The sequence below is a fragment of the Rana temporaria genome, chromosome 2 (genome assembly GCF_905171775.1).
Source record: "Rana temporaria chromosome 2, aRanTem1.1, whole genome shotgun sequence".
Lineage (NCBI taxonomy): Eukaryota > Metazoa > Chordata > Amphibia > Anura > Ranidae > Rana > Rana temporaria.
In genome coordinates, this window is record NC_053490.1 from 514,387,031 (window position 1) to 514,406,732 (window position 19,702).

The following is a 19,702-nucleotide window of genomic DNA, read 5'->3' on the forward strand; positions in this document are numbered from 1 at the left end:
TCCAGTTCCCACTTTCAGAGACGATCGGGAACCCTCCAACACTTGCCTGGATACCGATGGCTTGCTTCCGCACGAGGTAGGCCAGAACTCCACCAAACACACTGTGAAAGGGTTCCTCCAGGATGTGGGTCCCGAGGCCGAGAGAGCTAAAAATGGCCACACAAGGTCTTTTATATCTTCCCAGCATGCCTTGCAGCCCTGAGTGTCCCTGGGTAATTATTCATATCCCTTCTGGATGTTATGAAAAAACAAACCTTGAACACGCCGTTCCATTTCTTCGCCAGTAGATGGCATCAGACGCTTATTTACATTATAAGACTATCAATTCTACCACTTCAGATCTGAGCATTCTTAATAGCAAAAATTGCCCCCGCTACATAATATAATAAATAATTATAACAAATAATATAATTATAATAAAAATTATTCAATAATGTAATCAACTCAAAATCACTGAAATTTGCTCAGTTCCAGAATTGTCGCTGTCATTACTTTTATTTTTTTATGACGAATTTCCCTACAAATCGCTATCGCACAATTCTGCAAGTGATTATAATTTACTTTTGGACAATCTACAGTTTTCAGGCAGAAAGAACAGTTTTTATTATATAAAAGTACATGTAGGGCACTGGGCAGACCACTAAGGACAAAGGAATGCGTATTTTTTACATACAGTACTGTAATCTATAAGATTACAGTATACTGTATGTAATGTGTTTGTTTACTTTTTTGAATTTGGCGCCGTTCTCCGCCCCCGTGCATCGTAACGTTGCAGGGAACGGAGATCGGCGGCACACGGGGACACTGTGAATCGAGCGAGGACCCGCTCGCTCACACAGCGGGGATGTAACTTGTCTGTGGATGCTGCGAGGTAAGCCGCGCCGCTGCACGCTCTGCACATCTACCCCGAGCGTGACTCGGGGATACCGATCCTAGCATCGAAAATCCACCCCGAGTCACGCTCGGGGATACCGCCAGGGAGGTTAATAGACTTTGGCCTGGATCTCCTTCAAATAGTTTACAGGTTCCCGACTGACAGGTGACCAACGTTCATCCTGTCAGTAACCGGTTACCTTGATCCCGGTGGATTGTCGAGACCCTATTGGATCGCCAGCCTCTCTTGGCTCTCCTCAGATGGACTCCCCACCGAACCGCTTCCTCACAAGGGAACAATGCTTGGGATCTTCTTAATGATAGGGACCCAGTTGATCACTGGGGCCCAGCCACAGCTCAAATGTTCTGGACCAACGTGGTCTCAGAACCAGGAACACTGCGTGGCACGCGCACCCCGGCCCAGAAGGTCATTTTGACGGGGCACCGTGATGCAGTCACACTGAAGGTGGGTGCCGCACTCGAAGAAGCAGAACCCAGACCAATGGCGTCTGTCCCATAAATACCCTTCCCCCAGCATGCACAGCGAGGAAACACCCTCCTGATTGGCTGCTGGGGAAAAGCACCCAAACCTCGACTCCACTGCTGCCACCTATCGTCCTGAGGTGGGAACAGCACCCCAGAAGCAATAGAATGAGCCCACAGCACAGCCAAGCTGAGACAGAGACCCAATTTGAACAGATTAAGTTGCTCTAGGTCCATGAAAGAAGCTTTTTCCAATGGCCATTTTGTTAAACTGGGCATCTGAGTGGATCTCCAGTGGCAAGGAATGATAGCCCTGGCTGCGGTAAGAAATGACGGTAATTTTTCTTTCTTTTTTTAGCATATTTAACTGCAGAGCATAATTAAATGTACATTTGCACTTACAGTTCTCTCTTATTCCTCTTGCAAAGTCTCACAAATTCCTGTTGATCCTGCCAGTGAAGCACATCTATTGCAGCTTCCTGTAATGGTGTGGCAACGATGCTGCACTGCTCCTGAATTCAGAGCAGAGTTGCCACTCTCATGAAGGTGAAGCCTGCCTGCACTAGAAGGGATTAAAACATGTTGCAGGGGGCATGGCTACTAGCATTGTCCCCAGCTTGTCAATAAGCACCTGGCCACACCTAGTACTGCCCACTGCTTGGATTGGCAGCACTGCTGCTGAAAACTTCCACTGTAACCTGCAGCGTCTGGGAGGGGAAGCATGTGAGACACAAATGGAGCAGGATTTGGTTTAGTCAGGGAAGGTAAAGGAAGTTTATTGTTTCACGTAAGAAGCTTAGACTGTCATACAAGAACCTTTAGTTGTATTTTGGTTTACCTCCTCTGCTGTTGCTGCCTCTTCTTCAGCTTCCACCTGCAAAATAAATATTGAGAACGTCTAGAACTGAGCACTGCAAATGTAAAATCATACTGGAGAGATGGATATTTACAGTGTAGGTGATGTTGAGGTCCATGTTTTAAAAGTGGTAAGCACCTTGATGGCATATTAGTGATTTTTAAGGTATTTTAATTGTTTTTAATACCGTGTTTCCCCAAAAATAAGTCTGGGTCTGGGTATATTAATTTTGGCAACAAAAGATACAGTAGGGCTTATTTTTCGGGGTAGGTCTTACCATGTAATGTGCTGTCTTCTCTCCCCCTCTCCTCCCCTGCCTGACAGGCATCCCCAATGAGAACTGAGTTAAAATGCTTGTAAAATCCTATAATTTCCTAAAATCCTAAAATCCTATAATTCACTCTATTACAGTATTATATAAAGTACAATCTGTGTGTTTCTCTAATATAATTGTGCCAAATACCTTTGTTATAGCGCCGCTCTGCACTTCTGTGACCCGCCGGAGCTTGCTTCCCCGCAATTATATTACAGAAACACACATGTGGCAGGCGCACATGGCTTCGCCGCACGTGTGCCCAACTCTAATGGCGACATTAACTCCTTCCTCACCAGGCACATTTTAACACACGACAATTCCTTTAATCAGCCGTAGATTAAACTTCTGTATTCAGGTATTCAGAGGTAACGGCCAATCCCGGACGAGCCCCCACGTGTAGCATTACCCCCATTGGAGCTGCTGGATTTTTGGGTGGCGTATTACCTCGCGGCTCCTCCGAATTCTCTAGGGGCAAGTGATGCGTATGTGCATAAACAGAAGTAAAGGAATGTCCAGACAGGTGCTCTTTGCTGTGCTCTTTATTACCCAGCCGGGTAAACTTGTGGTAAGGAAAGTAAAGTTGAAAAGGAAGAAGGATAGCAGATTCAGGCGTAATGATAGGAAACAGTCATGCTCCCAAACGTAACACCAGGACAGGCCTCTCTCACTGACCTGGCAGCCGGAGTATCACTCGGACAATGATAGGAATAAGTCTCTGCCACAGACCCTCCTTGGTGAACTTGAACTTGGGAGAAAGTCTCTGCCACAGACCCCCCTCAATGAGCCTCAGAAGATACCTCTGCCACAGGTCCCCTCTGGGTAGAATTCTTGGAGATATGCCTCCTTACTTGAGTTACGTCTGGATCTCCTTCAACTTGTCGCCCAGGTACCGACTGACAGGTGATCAGTCCTGTGATCCCCGGTGGTTTAGTCTAAGCCCTATTGGACTGCCAGCCTCTCAATGGTGCTCCTCAGACCGACTGAGAGAAAAGATCACCGCTCAAGGTAGGGTTATTGTAGGGTCGTTTCAAAAATATAGGACTCCAAGGGTGCAGGCAATGCACTAAGGCAAATATTGGTAAAAAGATGAGGGATGGACAGCCGCACTCCAAACCAAACAGGTTGTCTTTATTCAAATCAACAGCAAGAACACAGCAGATCACAGCAATAGGAACAGGAGAATACCGACGTTTCGCACTGGCTTCAGTGCTTATTCATGAGCCATGAATAAGCACTGAAGCCAGTGCGAAACGTCGGTATTCTCCTGTTCCTATTGCTGTGATCTGCTGTGTTCTTGCTGTTGATTTGAATAAAGACAACCTGTTTGGTTTGGAGTGCGGCTGTCCATCCCTCATCTTTTTACCAATATTTTCCTCAGACCGACTCCCTCACCGAACAGCACCCAGCTTGGGATCTTCAAAAGAGGGAACCCAGTCGCTCACTGGATCCCCATCGCTGGTTCAGATGCTCCGGGCTAACATTGTCCCAGAACCAGAAACACAGCGTGGCACGCATGCCCCGACCAGGTAGGCCATAACGCTGGGGCGCCGTGATGTGGCCACCCTAAAGGTGGGTGCCGCACTGGACGAAGAAGACCCAGAACCAATGGCGTCTGTCCCATAAATACCCCTCCCAGCATGCACAGCGAGGACAAACCCTCGTGATTGGCTGCTGGGAAGAGCACCCAAACCTCGACTCCACTGCTGCCACCTACAGTACTGGGGTTGGAAGAACACCCCAGCACAGCAGAATGGGCTCACAGCACAGCCAAGCTGAGACAGATACCGCAATTTGCTACTAACAATCTGGATCAGAGTTTAACTATACTCTGATCTGTACTTAAATTTGACTAGCACCCGTACTATAAAGTACATGGGCGCTACACACAAAGAGCTAGATTCACAGAACACTTACGCTGGCGTATCTACAGACACGCAGCGTAAGTGAACAGATGCAACGTCGTATCTATGCGCCCTATTCTCTATACTAGATAAGCCTGAATTCTGGCCTCATCCAACCGACGTAAGTCTCCTACGCCGTCGGATCTTGGGTGCATATTTACGCTGGCCGCTAGGGGCGCTTCCGTTGTTTTACGAATATGTAAATGACCTACATACGCCTATTCACGAACGTACTTGCACCCGTCGCTGTAATCTACGCCATTTATGTAAGGCGTATGTCCGTCGTAAAGTTATCCCTGCTATAGGTGGCGCAACCCATGCTAAGGTATGGACGTCGGAATAGGCGTAGAATTTTACGTCGTTTACGTAAGTCGTACGTGAATGGGTCTGGGCGTAGGTGACGTTCACGTCAAAAGCATTGAGCCGACGTATCTTGGGGAGTATATGCGACGTGATTCTGAGCATGCGCACGCATGCGCCGTTCGATCAGCCCTTCATTTACATGGGGTCACGGTTAATTTAAATGTAGCACGCCCACTACGTGCCTACTTTGAATTAGGCGGGCTTACGCCGACCATATTGCGCTACGCCGCTGCAACGTACGGGGCAAGTGCTTTGTGAATACTGCGCCGTCGGCGTAGCGTATATTCGATACGCTACGCTGGCAAAAATATGCGCCGAGCTACCTGAATCTAGCTCATATTGTATATTATATACTACTGTAATAGAGTGGATTATAGGATTTTACAAGCATTTTAATCTAGGGCCTATTTTGGGGGTAGGGCTTATATTATAGCCCTCCTGGAAAATAACGCTAGGTCTTATTTTCGGGGTAGGTCTTATTTCAGGGAAACACGGTAAAAGAGGCATTTGTTTTTTAATGATAAACTACGTGGAGCTGTTATTTAATTTGAAGGAAGGAGCCAGTAGATGAATAACCTTATAAGTGTGGTTCATATTGGAACAAAGCAGTTGAGGTGACCAGATATAAACAGGATGGTGGCATGCTGAGGAGGTGGATGAGACCTTGTAAAGGAGAATGCTCATTGGGGATGGGAAGAGAGATACGACAGTGTATCTCCTGATACGCCGTCGTATCTCTGTGATCCGCCCGTCCTAACTATGCGACTGATTCATAGAATCAGTTACGCGTAGCTAGCCCTAAGATCCGACAGGTGTAATTGAATTACACTGTCGGATCTTAAGGATGCAATTCTAGGCCGGCCGCTAGGTGGCGAGGCCATTGCGGCCGGCGTAGAATATGCAAATGAATACTTACGGCGATCCCCAAACGGCCCGTCGATCTAACTGTACGTCGTTTCCGTCGAGTTACGTTGCGTAAAATTAGGGCTTAGCCCTAGTTGTCCTAAGCCAGCGTCGTTTGCGTAAGACGTCCGTGAATGGCGCTGGATGCCATTTACGTTAACGTCTAAGCAAATGACGTCGGTGCGACGTCATTTAGCGCAATGCACGTCGGGTAATTTACCCGACGAAGCATGCGCAGTACGCTCGGCGCGGGAACGCGCCTAATTTAAATGGTGCCCGCCCCATTTGGATTGGGCGGGCTTGCGCCGAGCGCATTTACGATACACCGCCGCAAGTTTACAGGTAAGTGTTCTGAGAATCAGGCACTTACGCTGTAAACCTGCGGCGGTGCAACGTAAATCACATACGTTACGCTGCCCAGGAGCAACGTAATTGTATGTGAATCTGGCCCAAAGTTTGGTATAATAGGTTAACACACTGAGGTGAGTACACCGTGTTACTGCTGGTGACATTCACTGGGAAGGTTATACATCAAAGAGTAGAAGAAGAAATATTGTGTTGATCATTGCATAAGCTTGGAGAAATTGTTGTAATTGCTGTATACACATGAGTGCAGTATATTGGTGGTTGTGGAACTCACTCTTCACTTTATATGAGAAGGAATATAAGAAGACATCATTTATTAGAACACATATAAAGGACTTGTTTAACCACATGCCGACCAGCGCATATACGTCGGCACAATGGCTCGGCTAAGCAAATGGGCGTACAGGTACGTCCCCTTTAAATTGCGGCATTGTAGGCATGAACGCCGCATGCTCCTCAACCGTGCCTGCGGGACCCGGGGACTCAATGTCCACCGGTGTCCGGCGATCGGGTCACGGAGAACCAGAACGGGAAGAGATGCCTTTGTAAACAAGGCATTTCCCTGTTCTGCCTAGTGACAGGATACTGATCTACTGCTCCCTGTCATCGGGAGCAGTGATCAGGGTCATGTTACTGGCAGCCCACCCCCCCCCCCCCACAGTTAGAATCACTCCCTAGGACACACGTAACCCCTTCAGCGCCCCCTAGTGTTTAAGCCCTTCACTGCCCGTGTCATTTACACAGTAATCAGTGAATTTTTATAGCACTGATCGATGTAGAAATGACAATGGTCCCAAAATAGCATCAAAAGTGTCTGATGTGTCCTCAATTAAGTTGCAGTCACGATAAAAATCGCTGATCGCCGCCATTTCTAATTAAAAAAATATATTAATAAAAATGCCATAAAACTATTTTGTAGGCGCTATAACTTTTGCGCAAAACAGTTAATATACGCTTATTGCGATTTTATTTATTTTTTTACCAAAAATATGTAAAAAGAACAAATATCGGCCTAAACTGAGGGGGGGGAAAAAAAGTTTTTTGATATATATATTTTTGGGGGATATTTATTATAGCAAAAAGTAAAAAATATTGCTTTTATTTTTCAAAATTGTCGCTCTTTATTTGTTTATAGCGCAGATTGCCGCCATTACTAATACAAAAAAAGAAGAAGAAGAAGAATACATAGCGGCCTAAACTGAGGAAAAAAAATTATATATATTTTTTAGGGATATTGATTATAGCAAAAAGTAAAAAATATTGTCATGTTTTATTTATATTTTAATGTCTATATACTGTATGTTCACGCAAAGTCCCACATTTTAGTAGCGAGGTGAGAGGCCTTCCTGCCTTCACCACTACTATGGCGCGTACTGAGAAACGTTTGCATGCGGTCTGGAAAAGCCCTTGAATCACTCGGTAACAACTACAAAGGTCACATACCTGCTTCTCCTCTTCTGCGTTGGTTATCACTTCTTGGTTTTCAGCAGGCTTTTCTGTCTCTTCAGCAGAAATTTCAATGCTCTAACAAAAGAAAGGCACACTCAGATCAATACGAAGCCACATACCATGAAGTGTCCTAAATAAGTTGCTAACTGCTGATGCAGGGACTGTCTCCTATGACCATCTCTTATGATCCTGAGTTTGTTGAATACAGTGGAACCTTGGATTACGAGCATAATCCGTTTCAGGAGAATGCTCGTAATCCAAAACACTCGCATATCAAAGCGAGTTTGCCCATTGAAGTCAATGGAAAGAAAATAATTTGTTCCGCATTGACTTCAATGGCATGCAATACCGCATGTGGCCAGAGGTGGGCGGCCACCGCTCGGCTAGGGCACCCCCCCCCCCACCTCAGGCAAAATGCGGTACTGCTGCGGCTTGAATCCTGCTCGTTTTGCGAGACAACACTTAAAATACAGTGCTCGTATTGTGAAACGCTCGTTACTCTCAATCTGAGGTTTCGCTGTACTCTCAATGGAATGACCAGAGCAGTATAGAGGCCAGTGCTTAAAGCTAAAAAAAAAGAAAAAGTGCAGCGCTGCACTTTTTATTTTTTATTTTCTGTATACAACATTGTTCCATTGTTGGTGCTGGCTGCTACACTTATTATTTAGTAGCGCAATTTTTTCCTTTATTTTTTCATCAGTGCTTAAAGCTGGCTATAAACCAAAAGATTTATAATCCAAAGCTGGTTATACATGTATATATGTATACATGTGTGTATGACTGTGTGTCCCTAGCGTGTCATGATCCTACGGGGTAAAAATGACTGCACCAGCCAAGCAGATACTGGCTGGAAAAAGCGCCCAGAGGCGATTCAGTTCGCATGCGTTGCGCTATACAAGTCATTCATTCATTCATTCATTCATACATTGGTAGATTTTTTTTATGGACGTTCATATGAAAAAATATCATCGGTAGATTTGATAAAAAATTAAAAAAAATGTACTAGTGCATCATTCCCAAACGTAAATTATATACAGTGAAACCTCGGATTGCGACTAACTCGGTTAACGAGTGTTTCGCAATACGAACACTTTTTTGTTTTTTAAATCCTGACTCGGTTTGTGAGTGTTGTCTCGCAAAACGAGCAGGATTCAAGCCACAGTGGTGTGCAGTACCGCATTTGGCCTGAGGTGCGGGGGCACCAGAGCCGTTTGGAAATACTCGGGAACAGGGGCGGACTGACCATTGGGACTCTCGGGCACTGCCCGAGGGCCCCATGCCACTAGGGGGCCCCATCAGGGTTGCCAGGCTCAATAAAACCAGGGACAGTATGTAAAAATCTGTGTTTTCTTTACATCTGTCCCTGATATGTCCAAAACTGACATGCTTTTGATGTGAAAATCCAGAGATTTTAGCTGCCCTGCCTATGCACTGCCTCCTGGCGTGGTGGCCATCTGTAAGCCCGGGGGCCCCATAATCTTCTATCGTCCAGGGTCCCCATGAGTTGTCAGTCCACCCCTGCTCAGAAATTCTTTGTTCCCGAGCCTTTCCGAGGGTTTTCCGAGTTCAGCTGAGCTGTCCCTGAGCCTTTCCGAGTATTTCCAAGGCTCTCCGCACCCCCCCCCCCCCCACCTCTGGCCACATGCGGTATTGCATGCCGTAGAAGTCAATGCGGAACTAATTATTTTAGTTTCCATTGACTTCTATGGGGAAACTCGCTTTGATATGCAAGTGCTTTGGAGCAGATTATGCTCGTAATCCAAGGTTCCACTGTACAAAAAATATCTGTAAATACATCAGACTCACAAAAATCACATAAAAATGTGTTAAGTGTGGCGCAGCGAGTATGTGAATAAATGCAACCACATATAAATCAACCTGATAATGTATGAATTCTGGCTAAGGACTAGTGATTTGTGGACTTTGAAGGCACACGATAAGTATGATAAGAGGATTGAAAAGGGAAAGGAAGCATGGAAAGATAAGGAGATCTAGCTGCATTCTCTATAAGAGGAGTGTGATGTGTAACCGCCTGGTTACACATCACACAGCTAACCTTTGATCGTACTCCTTTCTGAGTCTTTTATGATAGAACTGTATTACGATTGTGACAACCTGTGTGGAACAGTTATTGATTTAATTTCTTTGATTTTATATTTGTAACTTTTTTATGACATCTCTATAAAATAAATAAATTAGTTTCTTATCATACTTATCGTGTGCCTTTAACCACTTAACCCCCAGACCATATTGCTGCCCAAAGACCAGAGTACTTTTTGCGATTCGGGACTGCGTCGCTTTAACAGACAATTGCGCGGTCGTGCGACGTGGCTCCCAAACAAAATTGGCGTCCTTTTTTTCCCACAAATAGAGCTTTCTTTTGGTGGTATTTGATCACCTCTGCGGTTTTTATTTTTTGCGCTATAAACAAAAATAGAGCGACAATTTTGAAAAAAATGAATATTTTTTACTTTTTGCCATAATAAATATCCCCCAAAAATATATAAAAAAAAAAATTTTTTCCCTCAGTTTAGGCCGATACGTATTCTTCTACCTATTTTTCGTAAAAAAAAATCGCAATAAGCGTTTATTGATTGGTTTGCGCAAAAGTTATAGCGTTTACAAAATAGGGGGTATTTTTATGTAATTTTTATTAATATTTTTTTTTTACTAGTGGCGGCGATCAGCGATTTTTTTTCGGTATTGCGACATTATGGTGGACACTTCGGACACTTTGACACATTTTTGGGACCATTGGCATTTTTATAGCGATCAGTGCTATAAAAATGCATTGGATTACTATAAAAATGCCACTGGCAGTGAAGGGGTTAACACTAGGGGGCGGGGAAGGGGTTAAGTATGTCCCTGGGTGTGTTCTTACTGTGGGGGGGGGGGGTGGATTCACTAGGGGAAACACTGATCCGGTGTTTATACATTGTATGAACAGAAAATCAGCGTTTCCCCCGCTGACAGGACCGGGAGCTGTGTGTTTACACACACAGCTCCCGGTCCCCGCTCTGTAACGAGCAATCGCGTGTGCCCGGCGGCGATCGCGCCCGCCGGGCACACGCACAGGAGTCGGGGGCGAGTGGCGGCTGAAAGAGCCGACGTAGTATGACGTGCTCTCGCCCAGGAGAGTCAGCTTGCCGACGTAGAATGGCGGTGCACGGTCGGCAAGCAGTTAAAGTCAACAAATCACTAGTCCTTAGCCAGAATTCATACAATATTGGGACGGTGGCACACTGGTACCAGTGAGAAAGGGAGCCTCAGGGGTAAGATAAATTAGTATTGTAGTGGGAGGTACCATCATCCTTGAGATCAAGATATAGGGTACTTGGGTCTAAGGTCCCCGAACCAAAGAGCCAAGGGGGAGCAAAAGGGGCCAGTTAGGACTATCGCGGTGCCGGTGTAGAGTTACAAAATAAGATAAAGATATATAAAAAACGATTCATTTTTATTTCAAAATACAGATGAACGATTACAAAATTAAAATAGTGACAACCAAACAATGACACCAAAACAGAGGTCCCCGGTAGGGGAGGACATTACGATGAGTTGAGGGTTGTGACAGTATCTCAACTAGTTTTGTGGATTATACCGCTTCATCAGGAGAAGATCTAGGTACCCCATCAGCGGACCTGTTTTAGGTGAGCAATTAAACCTGTGTCCTTTCCCTTTGTTTATTTACACTGTTTTTTAACTTATTACTGATATATTGTTTAACTATTCCTAGATCTTCTCCTGATGAAGCGGTATAATCTGCGAAACTAGTTGAGATACTGTCACAACCCTCAACTCATCGTAATGTCCTCCCCTACCGGGGACCTCTGTTTTGGTGTCGTTGTTTGGTTGTCACTATTTTAATTTTGTAATCGTTCATCTGTATTTTGAAATAAAAATGTATAATTTTTTATATATCTTTATCTTATTTTGTAACTCTACACCGGTACCGCGATAAACCTAACTGGCCCCTTTTGCTCCCTCTTGGCTCTTTGGTTCGGGGACCTTAGACCCAAGTGCCCTATACACTGGTACCAGTGTATCCTCAGTATCACCCTGAGAGCCGGTTCACACTGTGGTGACTCTTCAGGCGACTCAGCCGCCTGACAAGTCGCGTCCCATTCTATTCACCAGAGCCGTTCTAATAGGAGCGACGCAAGTCGCTCCGACTTAGAAAAAGGTTCTTGTATGACTTCGAGGGCGACTCGCATTGACTTCTATACAAAAGTCATTTTGCAAGTCGCCTCTGAAGTCGTCTTCAGGACGCCTTGCCGAGTCGCCCCCGAAGTCATGCCGCCCCAGTGTGAACCGGCTCTTAAGGGATACACGTTAAATTTAGCCCTTGTTTATCAACCTAATAATGTGATGATATAAATATGTAAAGTCACTAGTAACTCTGGCACAACTCCACACAATTACAGACACCTAAAATTAATGCGAGTAAAGAAATAAACGATAATCTCATAAAAGCCTGTGAAACCACATGTGCACTATGAACCTTCTTCTCTCTTCAAAGTACTTCTGGTGACCCACCACCAATAGGTGAAGTGTTCGCTCACCTTAAATATCTGACCCCACTACAGTGAAATAAGCCTTTAATATACTCCTCCTATAGAGAATGCAGCTAGATCTACTTATCTTTCCATGCTTCCTTTCCCTTTTCAATCCTCGTTCCTCAGTATGTTATATCATGAAACGGAACCAAAAAACCATAGTGCTCTCCATTCACCCACATTTATTGCAGAAAAAAACTGGATTAAAAACACCCACAAGAACCATCAGCTCTTCAGGCTTAAACTGGAAATCGATGTGTAGCGCTACCCTCGAAGGAGCCGCTGATTAGTTTTGGGACCGGCTTTTTAAGTTACCTTCTTGACTTGGTCTAGGGGTGACTTATGTGAGTGTAAGTAGAGAGCAAGTATCCAGACACCAATTCAGTTTTTCAATGCTTTATTCCAAGGCCCAACCTGGCCAACATCAACATGAGACACGATAGAGAAGGTTGATGAGCGTAGAGGAAATTTTAGTATCAGGCCTTGGATATTCAGAGAGAGCAAGCCTGCCTTGGATATTCAGAGAGAGCAAGCCTGCTCTCAGCAATAGTGTAGCTCAATTCGTCGCCACCCCGATCAGGGTGGGTAAAGTGCCCTCGGACAGGCAGTAATCTCAGGCCTGGCAGCCAGAGCGTCACTTACAAATCACTGGGAGGTAACAGACCTCTGCCACAGGCCCGACTCAAGGCCTCTGCCACATGCTGGACAATTTAGGATTTGTGAAAACAGTTTGAGCAAATCCTCCCAGTTTGTTCAATCAATGTCACCCACTGACAGCTTGAGCATACCTGTCATACGGTGCGGTGACCGGATCCCCGATGGTTCATCTGGGCCTCCTGGACAACCTCTGGTTCTAGGTTCTCCCGGGCCAATCCCCCATCGCACAGCTCCCAGCTTAGGATCCTCTCAGCAAAAGGGCAGGGACCCAGCAAGTCGCTGGGGCCCCTTTCAATAGTAGGAAGAGGCTCAGCATGGTACACGGCCTCAGCATGGCAGGACATGGTGGCAGGGCCCATGGATGCGCGTACCCTGAAGGTGGGCACCGCGCCTGGAACTCGGGCCCCGCAAGAACAGCCCGCCAAAAGCGGCTGCCACAGATATATCCCCCCCCTCAACATGCCCAATGAGGGAAGAACTCCTCTGATTAGCTGCTGGGAGCAGGTGGGTCTGCCAGAATCCCTCTAGCGCCAACTGCCGCCCAGGGGTGATAACGTACCTCTGGAGCGCAGACTGACCTACAGGACAAATTCTGGAATTTACAGCAGCCTGAATTTCCATAATTTGTGAATGGGAGTAAAACTAAGCCTCCCATTCCCCACTAACTTTAGTGTACTGAAAGTAGGGGGGGGGGGCGCTACAGATATATGACTTCACGGGCTTTGGCTCCTCCCACCGATACGGGTTACACCCTCTGATTGGGCTTCCTCAGGAGGCCTAAGAATGTTCATAGTACACAAGTGGTTTCACAGACCTATGAGATTATTGTGGTGTCTGTAATTGTGTGGAGTTGTGCCAGAGTTACTATTAGACTTCACATATTTATATCATCACATTATTAGGTTGATTTATATTTGGTTGCATTTAGGTTGTACAAGTTATTTACACATTTATTTACACATTTTAAGTACTTTTGTATAGTGGTTGGCTGTGAACACATCAAAAGAGTGTTGGCTGCAACTTAGCATGGACTATAAGGCATTATGTGTGTGTTTATCTTATAATTAGGGTGGTTGTGCTGACTTGTTATATGATTGTTTTGTCACATGACAGTAAATGCATAAATAAACAATAAATTAACAAATCCATATAAAAAAAAAAAGATTAAACTACGTGCAACCACTACAGGTAATATATTGCAGCTCCAAAAAAAAAATGAAACTTTTATAGTGCTCACTGCAAGTCTTTAAACCACTTGCTTACTAGGCACTTAACCCCTCTTCCTGCCCAGACCAATTTTCAGCTTTTAGCGCTGGCATTCTTTGAATGACAATTGCGCGGTCATGCAAAACTGTATCCAAATGACATTTGTATAATTTTTTCACACAAATAGAGCTTTCTTATGGTGGTATTTGATCACCACTGGGTTTTTTCTTTTGTTAAAAAAAAAATGAAAAAAGGCCGGAAAAAAAAAAACAACTGTTTTATATTTTGTTATAAAATTTTGCAAACGGGTAATTTTTCTCCTTCAATGATGGGCACTGATAGGCTGCACAGATAGGCTCTATTGATGGGCACTGATAAGGTGGCACTGATAGGTGGCAGTGAAAGGCATTGATAGGTGGCACTGAAGGGCACTGATAGCTGGCAGTGATGGGCACTGATGGGATCGGCCCCTTACTCCCATCAACCAAGACTCATTGACTCTGTGATCACAGAGTGCGCCGCAGGGGGCGCGCAGGGAGTGTGCAAAGGAGAGAACGTCATATGAAGTCCTCCCGGCAATGTAGGTCTGCCCTCTAGTGGTTAATCAAATGGCAAAGTAGTTTAAAAAACATTCAGGTGATAAATCAGCATATGCACAAGCCTATCAGGAAGCCACCAATCCTAGTTTCTTAACTTTCAACAGACATGCATGATGACGTCATAGACTCCTCCACACCCGATGCATTGTGTTCCAATTGTACTTTCTCAGACATAACTCACCTAAGGCCAGGGCTGGACTGGGACAAAAATTTGGCCCTGGACTTCATCCAGACTGGCCCACTTTGACAGGTCTCTCCCATGGCGGCCGGACAAATCCATTGAATTTACTATGTGAGTGTTTGTTTTTAAACCACTTTGCCATTTTAATAAAATACTAGCAGTAAGCACTATGCAAGTTTTTTTATTGAAACTGTAGTATATTAACTGTGGTGGCTGCTGGACACATTGGACAGGCCCGGACTGGGCCAAAAAATAGGCCCGGGCATTTTAGACCGAGCAGCCGGGGGGGGGGGGGGGGGCACGGCGGCGGCGCTTTGCGGCAGCGGTTAATGATGGGATGTGGGGTTCCAGCACCTTGTACCTATGGACCCCTTTGCATTACACAGCACCTTGCACCTCTGGACCCCTTTGCATTACACAGCACCTCTGGACCCCTTTGCATTACACAGCACCCTGCACCTCTGGACCCCTTTGCATTACACAGCACCCTGCACCTCTGGACCCCTTTACATTACACGGCACCCTGCACCTCTGGATCCCTTTACATTACCCAGCACCTTGCACCTCTGGACCCCTTTACATTACACAGCACCTTGCACCTCTGGACCCCTTTACATTACACAGCACCCTGGACCCCTTTACATTACATAGCACCGCACCTCTGGACCCCTTTACATTACACAGCACCCTGGACGCCTTTACATTATGCAGCACCCTGCATCTCTGGAGCCCTTTACATTACACAGCACCCTGCACCTCTGGACCCTTTTACATTACACAGCCCCCTGCACCTCTGGACCCCTTTACATTACATAGCACCGCATCTCTGGACCCCTTTACATTACACAGCCCCCCACAGTTTGTTACAGACACCCCCCTAACAGTTCTGGACCCCCTGCATGTTACACAGACCTCCCTACAGTACAGACCCCCACCTACATTACAGACCCCCCTACATTACAGACCCCCTCTGCATTACAGACCCCCCTACATTACAGACCCCCTCTAAAATACAGCCCATACAGACCCCTCCTACATTACAGAGATGTGACCTGCGGGCCGTCGTGGGCCACCACGGCCCACCGGGAATATGCCTGGTATGCCCTATGGCCAGTCCGGGCCTGGTGGAGGACCATTGACATGGTAGCTTTAAGCATGCCCGTCTATTGATTTAGAGGTCTATTAGTATAGGTGATATCACATCTATAAATCACAGTGGCAGAGTGTGGGATTGAACACACATAGGAGCTGACGTTTTACACATAGGTTGCAGACGATGTGTTTGCACAGTGCTCTGACTGGCACAGATTGTGATCACTGTGGAAGACACCAGTGAGATTTATATGTACATTGGTTTACTTTTTATTGCCACTTGCTACTGTTTGCACATAGTTTATTTTACACTTTGATTGCTGTTACAGTGATGATTACTATAACAGCAATGTTTTGAGCTGTCATGGATGGGTTACATTTATAACAGCTGTGATTTACTATTGTGTGCTGTGATTGGCCCATAGCAATCACATGGTATAGGGTGCTATGAAATAGCCCAGGTACCATGTTAAAGCTGTGAGCCAATCACAGCATCACTATAGGAATCACAGCTGTTATGAATGAAATTCATTAGCCACCTCAATACCGGGCACTTTCACCCCCTTCCTGCCCAGGCCATTTTTCAGCTTTCAGTGCTATTGCACTTTGAATGACTATTGCGTGGTCATGCTACACTGTACCCAGGCTTGAGGAAAGAAGATTGGGACAGCCGCACTCAAAAAAAATCCTGGTTTATTAAAAGTTGATCACAAAACAACATGCCACGGCCAAAAAACAGAAAAAAGCTGACGTTTTGCACTATAACTCAGTGCTTATTCATAGCTACACTGTACCCAAATTAATTTTTTTTATAATTTTCTTTACACAAATAGAGCTTTCTTTTTCTTTCTTAGTTTCTGTCAGTAAATGTTGTAAATAAGTAATTTTTCTCCTTCACTGATGTGCAAAGATGAGGCTGCACTGATGAGGTGGCACTTATGGGCACTGATGAGACGGCACTAATATGTCACACTGATATGCACCACTGGTGGGCACTGATGGGCGCCACTGGTGCGCACCGATGGGCAGAACTGGTGGGCACTGATTGGCACTGATGGGTGGCACTGATGGACATTGAAAGGCTGCACAGACTTGCCTCACTAATGGGCACTGATTGTTGTCATTGATGGGTACTGATTGATGTAACTGATGGGCACTGATTGGTGGCCCTAATGGGCACTGCTGGGGCTTTCCTGTAATCAGGGCACTGAAGGCTGTCATGTTATCCTGCTGGACATCATATGACGCCCAACAAACAAATAAAGTATAACTAAAGCAAAACTTTTTTAAATTTTGGAGTAAGGGAGGGTTATAGCCTCTGTCAGTTTCTTTATTGCCATCCGTGTCCCAATGGAGAGATTTCCCTTAATATCCTGTCCCATAACCAATTCAGAAAACCAAAACTACTGTCCCCTTTGGAAGATTTCCCCTCAATTCCTGCTCAGGTGACAACCCAAAATTTGGAATGTACTTTCACTCTGAATTATAGACAGTGTGGCTGATTTACTAAAGGCAAATAGACTGTGCACTTTGCAAAGGGCAGTTGCTCCACAACTTGGTAAATGAGGGGAAGCCCTGCTGAGTTCAATCATCCAATCATGTGCAAGCAAAAATTCATTTTTTTATTTTATTTTCCTTGCTCTTTGCAAAGTGAAACTTTGCCTTATTTACTAAACTCTGGAGGAACTGCACTTGTAGAGCGCAACTGCCTTTTGTAAAGTGCACAGTCTATTTGCCTTTAGTTATTCATAGACATGTGCACTGCCGAAATTTTGTTTGTTTTCGTTTTTAATTTTTTAGCTTTTTTCAGAAATTCATAAATTCGAAAATTTGGAATTCGGAATTTTGAAAATCCAAATTTTCAGATTTTTTAATTTAAAAATTTTAGAATTTCAGAATTTTAGAATTTCCAATTTTCGATTTCCGATTTTTAGAAATTTTGGAAAAATCGGAAATTGGGAAAATTGGAAGTCTGAAAATCCCAAACTTGAGCTTCTTCAAACATTTTTATGTGGGTTGGCACAGGTGTTTTTCAGACATTTGCGTGTGCCTGAAAAGCAGAAAACGGGGCATACTGGATCCATGACGTCACAAGGGGGGTGGGGTCACCCGGTGACTTTATCAGGTGACTCCACCCCTTACCTATTTAAGAAAAGTCAGAAGGAGGAGCAGGCAGTTGCTGGGGAGCCTTTGAAGAGATCAGAAGTTTTTTTTCCCCCCCTTTCAGGTCTGGTGGTGCAGCGGACTGCATGAGATGGATATACATCCGGAGACATTGTTTTTTATTTTTTTATTTTATTTTTTGAATGAAAGGAATTGCCAAAAACTCATGTACTGTCTTTATTCACTTTGTACAATTTTTTGATGAATGGGTAGGAGTACTACGCAGACCCCCCACAACCACCACCCAGGTTTTTTCTGTCCACCTGGCTCCCTCCCTCCTGGCTCCACCCCCTGGTCTGTCCATCTGGCTCCACCCCCCTTCTCTCAGCTCTGGTCCCCCTTCTCCTTCATCTATCTGGTCCCTTTCCATCATCTACCCCTTCCACCTGGCTGCATCGTCCGCTCTCTTCTGTCCACTTGCGCTGTACCCGTCATTCAGCTATAGCGCGGGCGGGAAGTGGTTAATTTAAAAATTATGGAAAAAATAATGTTTTCTTGCACAAGAATGGATGAAGGAGGTAAGGAGAGCTTCACATCCTCTGCACTGAAACTATCTTAAGTAAAATTGCATTGGATGGATGGGGCCAGATTCATGTACTTTTACAGCGGCGTAACGTATCCCGTTTACGTTACACCGTCGCAAGTTTTCAGCGTAAGTGCTTGATTCACAAAGCGTAGCGTAAAGTCGTCCGGCGCAAGCCCGCCTAATTCAAATGGGGCATGTACTATTTAAATTAGGCGCGTTCCCGCGTCGAACGTACTGCGCATGCTCCGTTTTGAAATTTCCCGCCGTGCTTTGCGCAAAATGATGTCGCCCCGACGTAATGTTTTGAATGGCGACGTGCGTTACGTACTTTCGTATTCCCGGACGACTTGCGCAAAAAAAAAATTTGAAATTCGACGCGGGAACAACGGCCATACTTTAACATGGGCTGTCTAATTTTACACCACCTAAATAGCAATCGCAACTTTACGACGGGAAAAGCCGACTAACGCGCGTACCGTCGCGGATTGCCGTAAACGGCTAATTGGCATACACGATGCAGAAAACGACGCAAACTCCACCCAGCGGGCGCTGAAGTATTGCATCCTAAGATCCGAAGGCGTATGAAGCCGTACGCCTGTCGGATCTTAGCCAAATGCCGTCGTATCTTTGTTTGAGAATTCCAAATAAAGATACGACGCGGCAAATTTGAAAGTACGCCGGAGTATCAGCAGATACTCCGGCGTACTTTTTCAGTGAATCTGGCCCACGGTGTTAAGTCAGCAGATGACCAAACTGTACAGTAGGGATGAGCTTCATATTCGAGTCAAACTCATGTTCGACTCGAACATCGTATGTTCGATTGTTCGTCGAATTACGAACGTTTTGGGCCGTTCGCGCAAAATTCGAGTTGTTTCACGGCCCATAATTCACTGCGGCATCGCAGTGCATTGCTGGCTGATGATTGGCCAAGCATGCACTATGACCCGCATGCTTGGCCAATCACAGTTTGCAAAAAACGGAGAGCCATAATTGGCCAAAGCCAGGGTGGCTTTGGCCAATTATGGCTCGGGGGTTTAGTACACGCCCCACACTATAAAAGGCCGCCTGCAGGTCGGCCTTGTGTAGTGTGTTGCGGTGGTTAAAAGAGAGAAGACAGAGAGAGAGAGAAAGAGTGTCATTTTTAGTAGGTAGATAGAGCAGGCAGGCTAGTCAGTTAAAGTTCCACTGTGTAGAGGATATATATGCATCCCAGGT

At 45.4% G+C, this 19,702-nt stretch overlaps 1 protein-coding gene across 2 annotated transcripts in view; it reads right to left on the bottom strand.

Annotated features, from left to right (window-relative positions):
• LOC120927969 (SH3 domain-binding glutamic acid-rich-like protein) overlaps window positions 1–19,702 on the bottom strand; it is a 108,037-nt gene that overhangs the window by 27,319 nt on the left and 61,016 nt on the right. For both annotated transcript variants that reach the window (XM_040338998.1, XM_040338997.1), the window contains exons 4-5: window positions 7,505–7,585; window positions 2,195–2,230 (exon numbers count right to left, since the gene is read on the bottom strand). In XM_040338998.1, coding sequence (XP_040194932.1) covers window positions 2,195–2,230; window positions 7,505–7,585 — 117 coding nt within the window. The remainder of the gene's footprint in view (window positions 1–2,194; window positions 2,231–7,504; window positions 7,586–19,702) is intronic.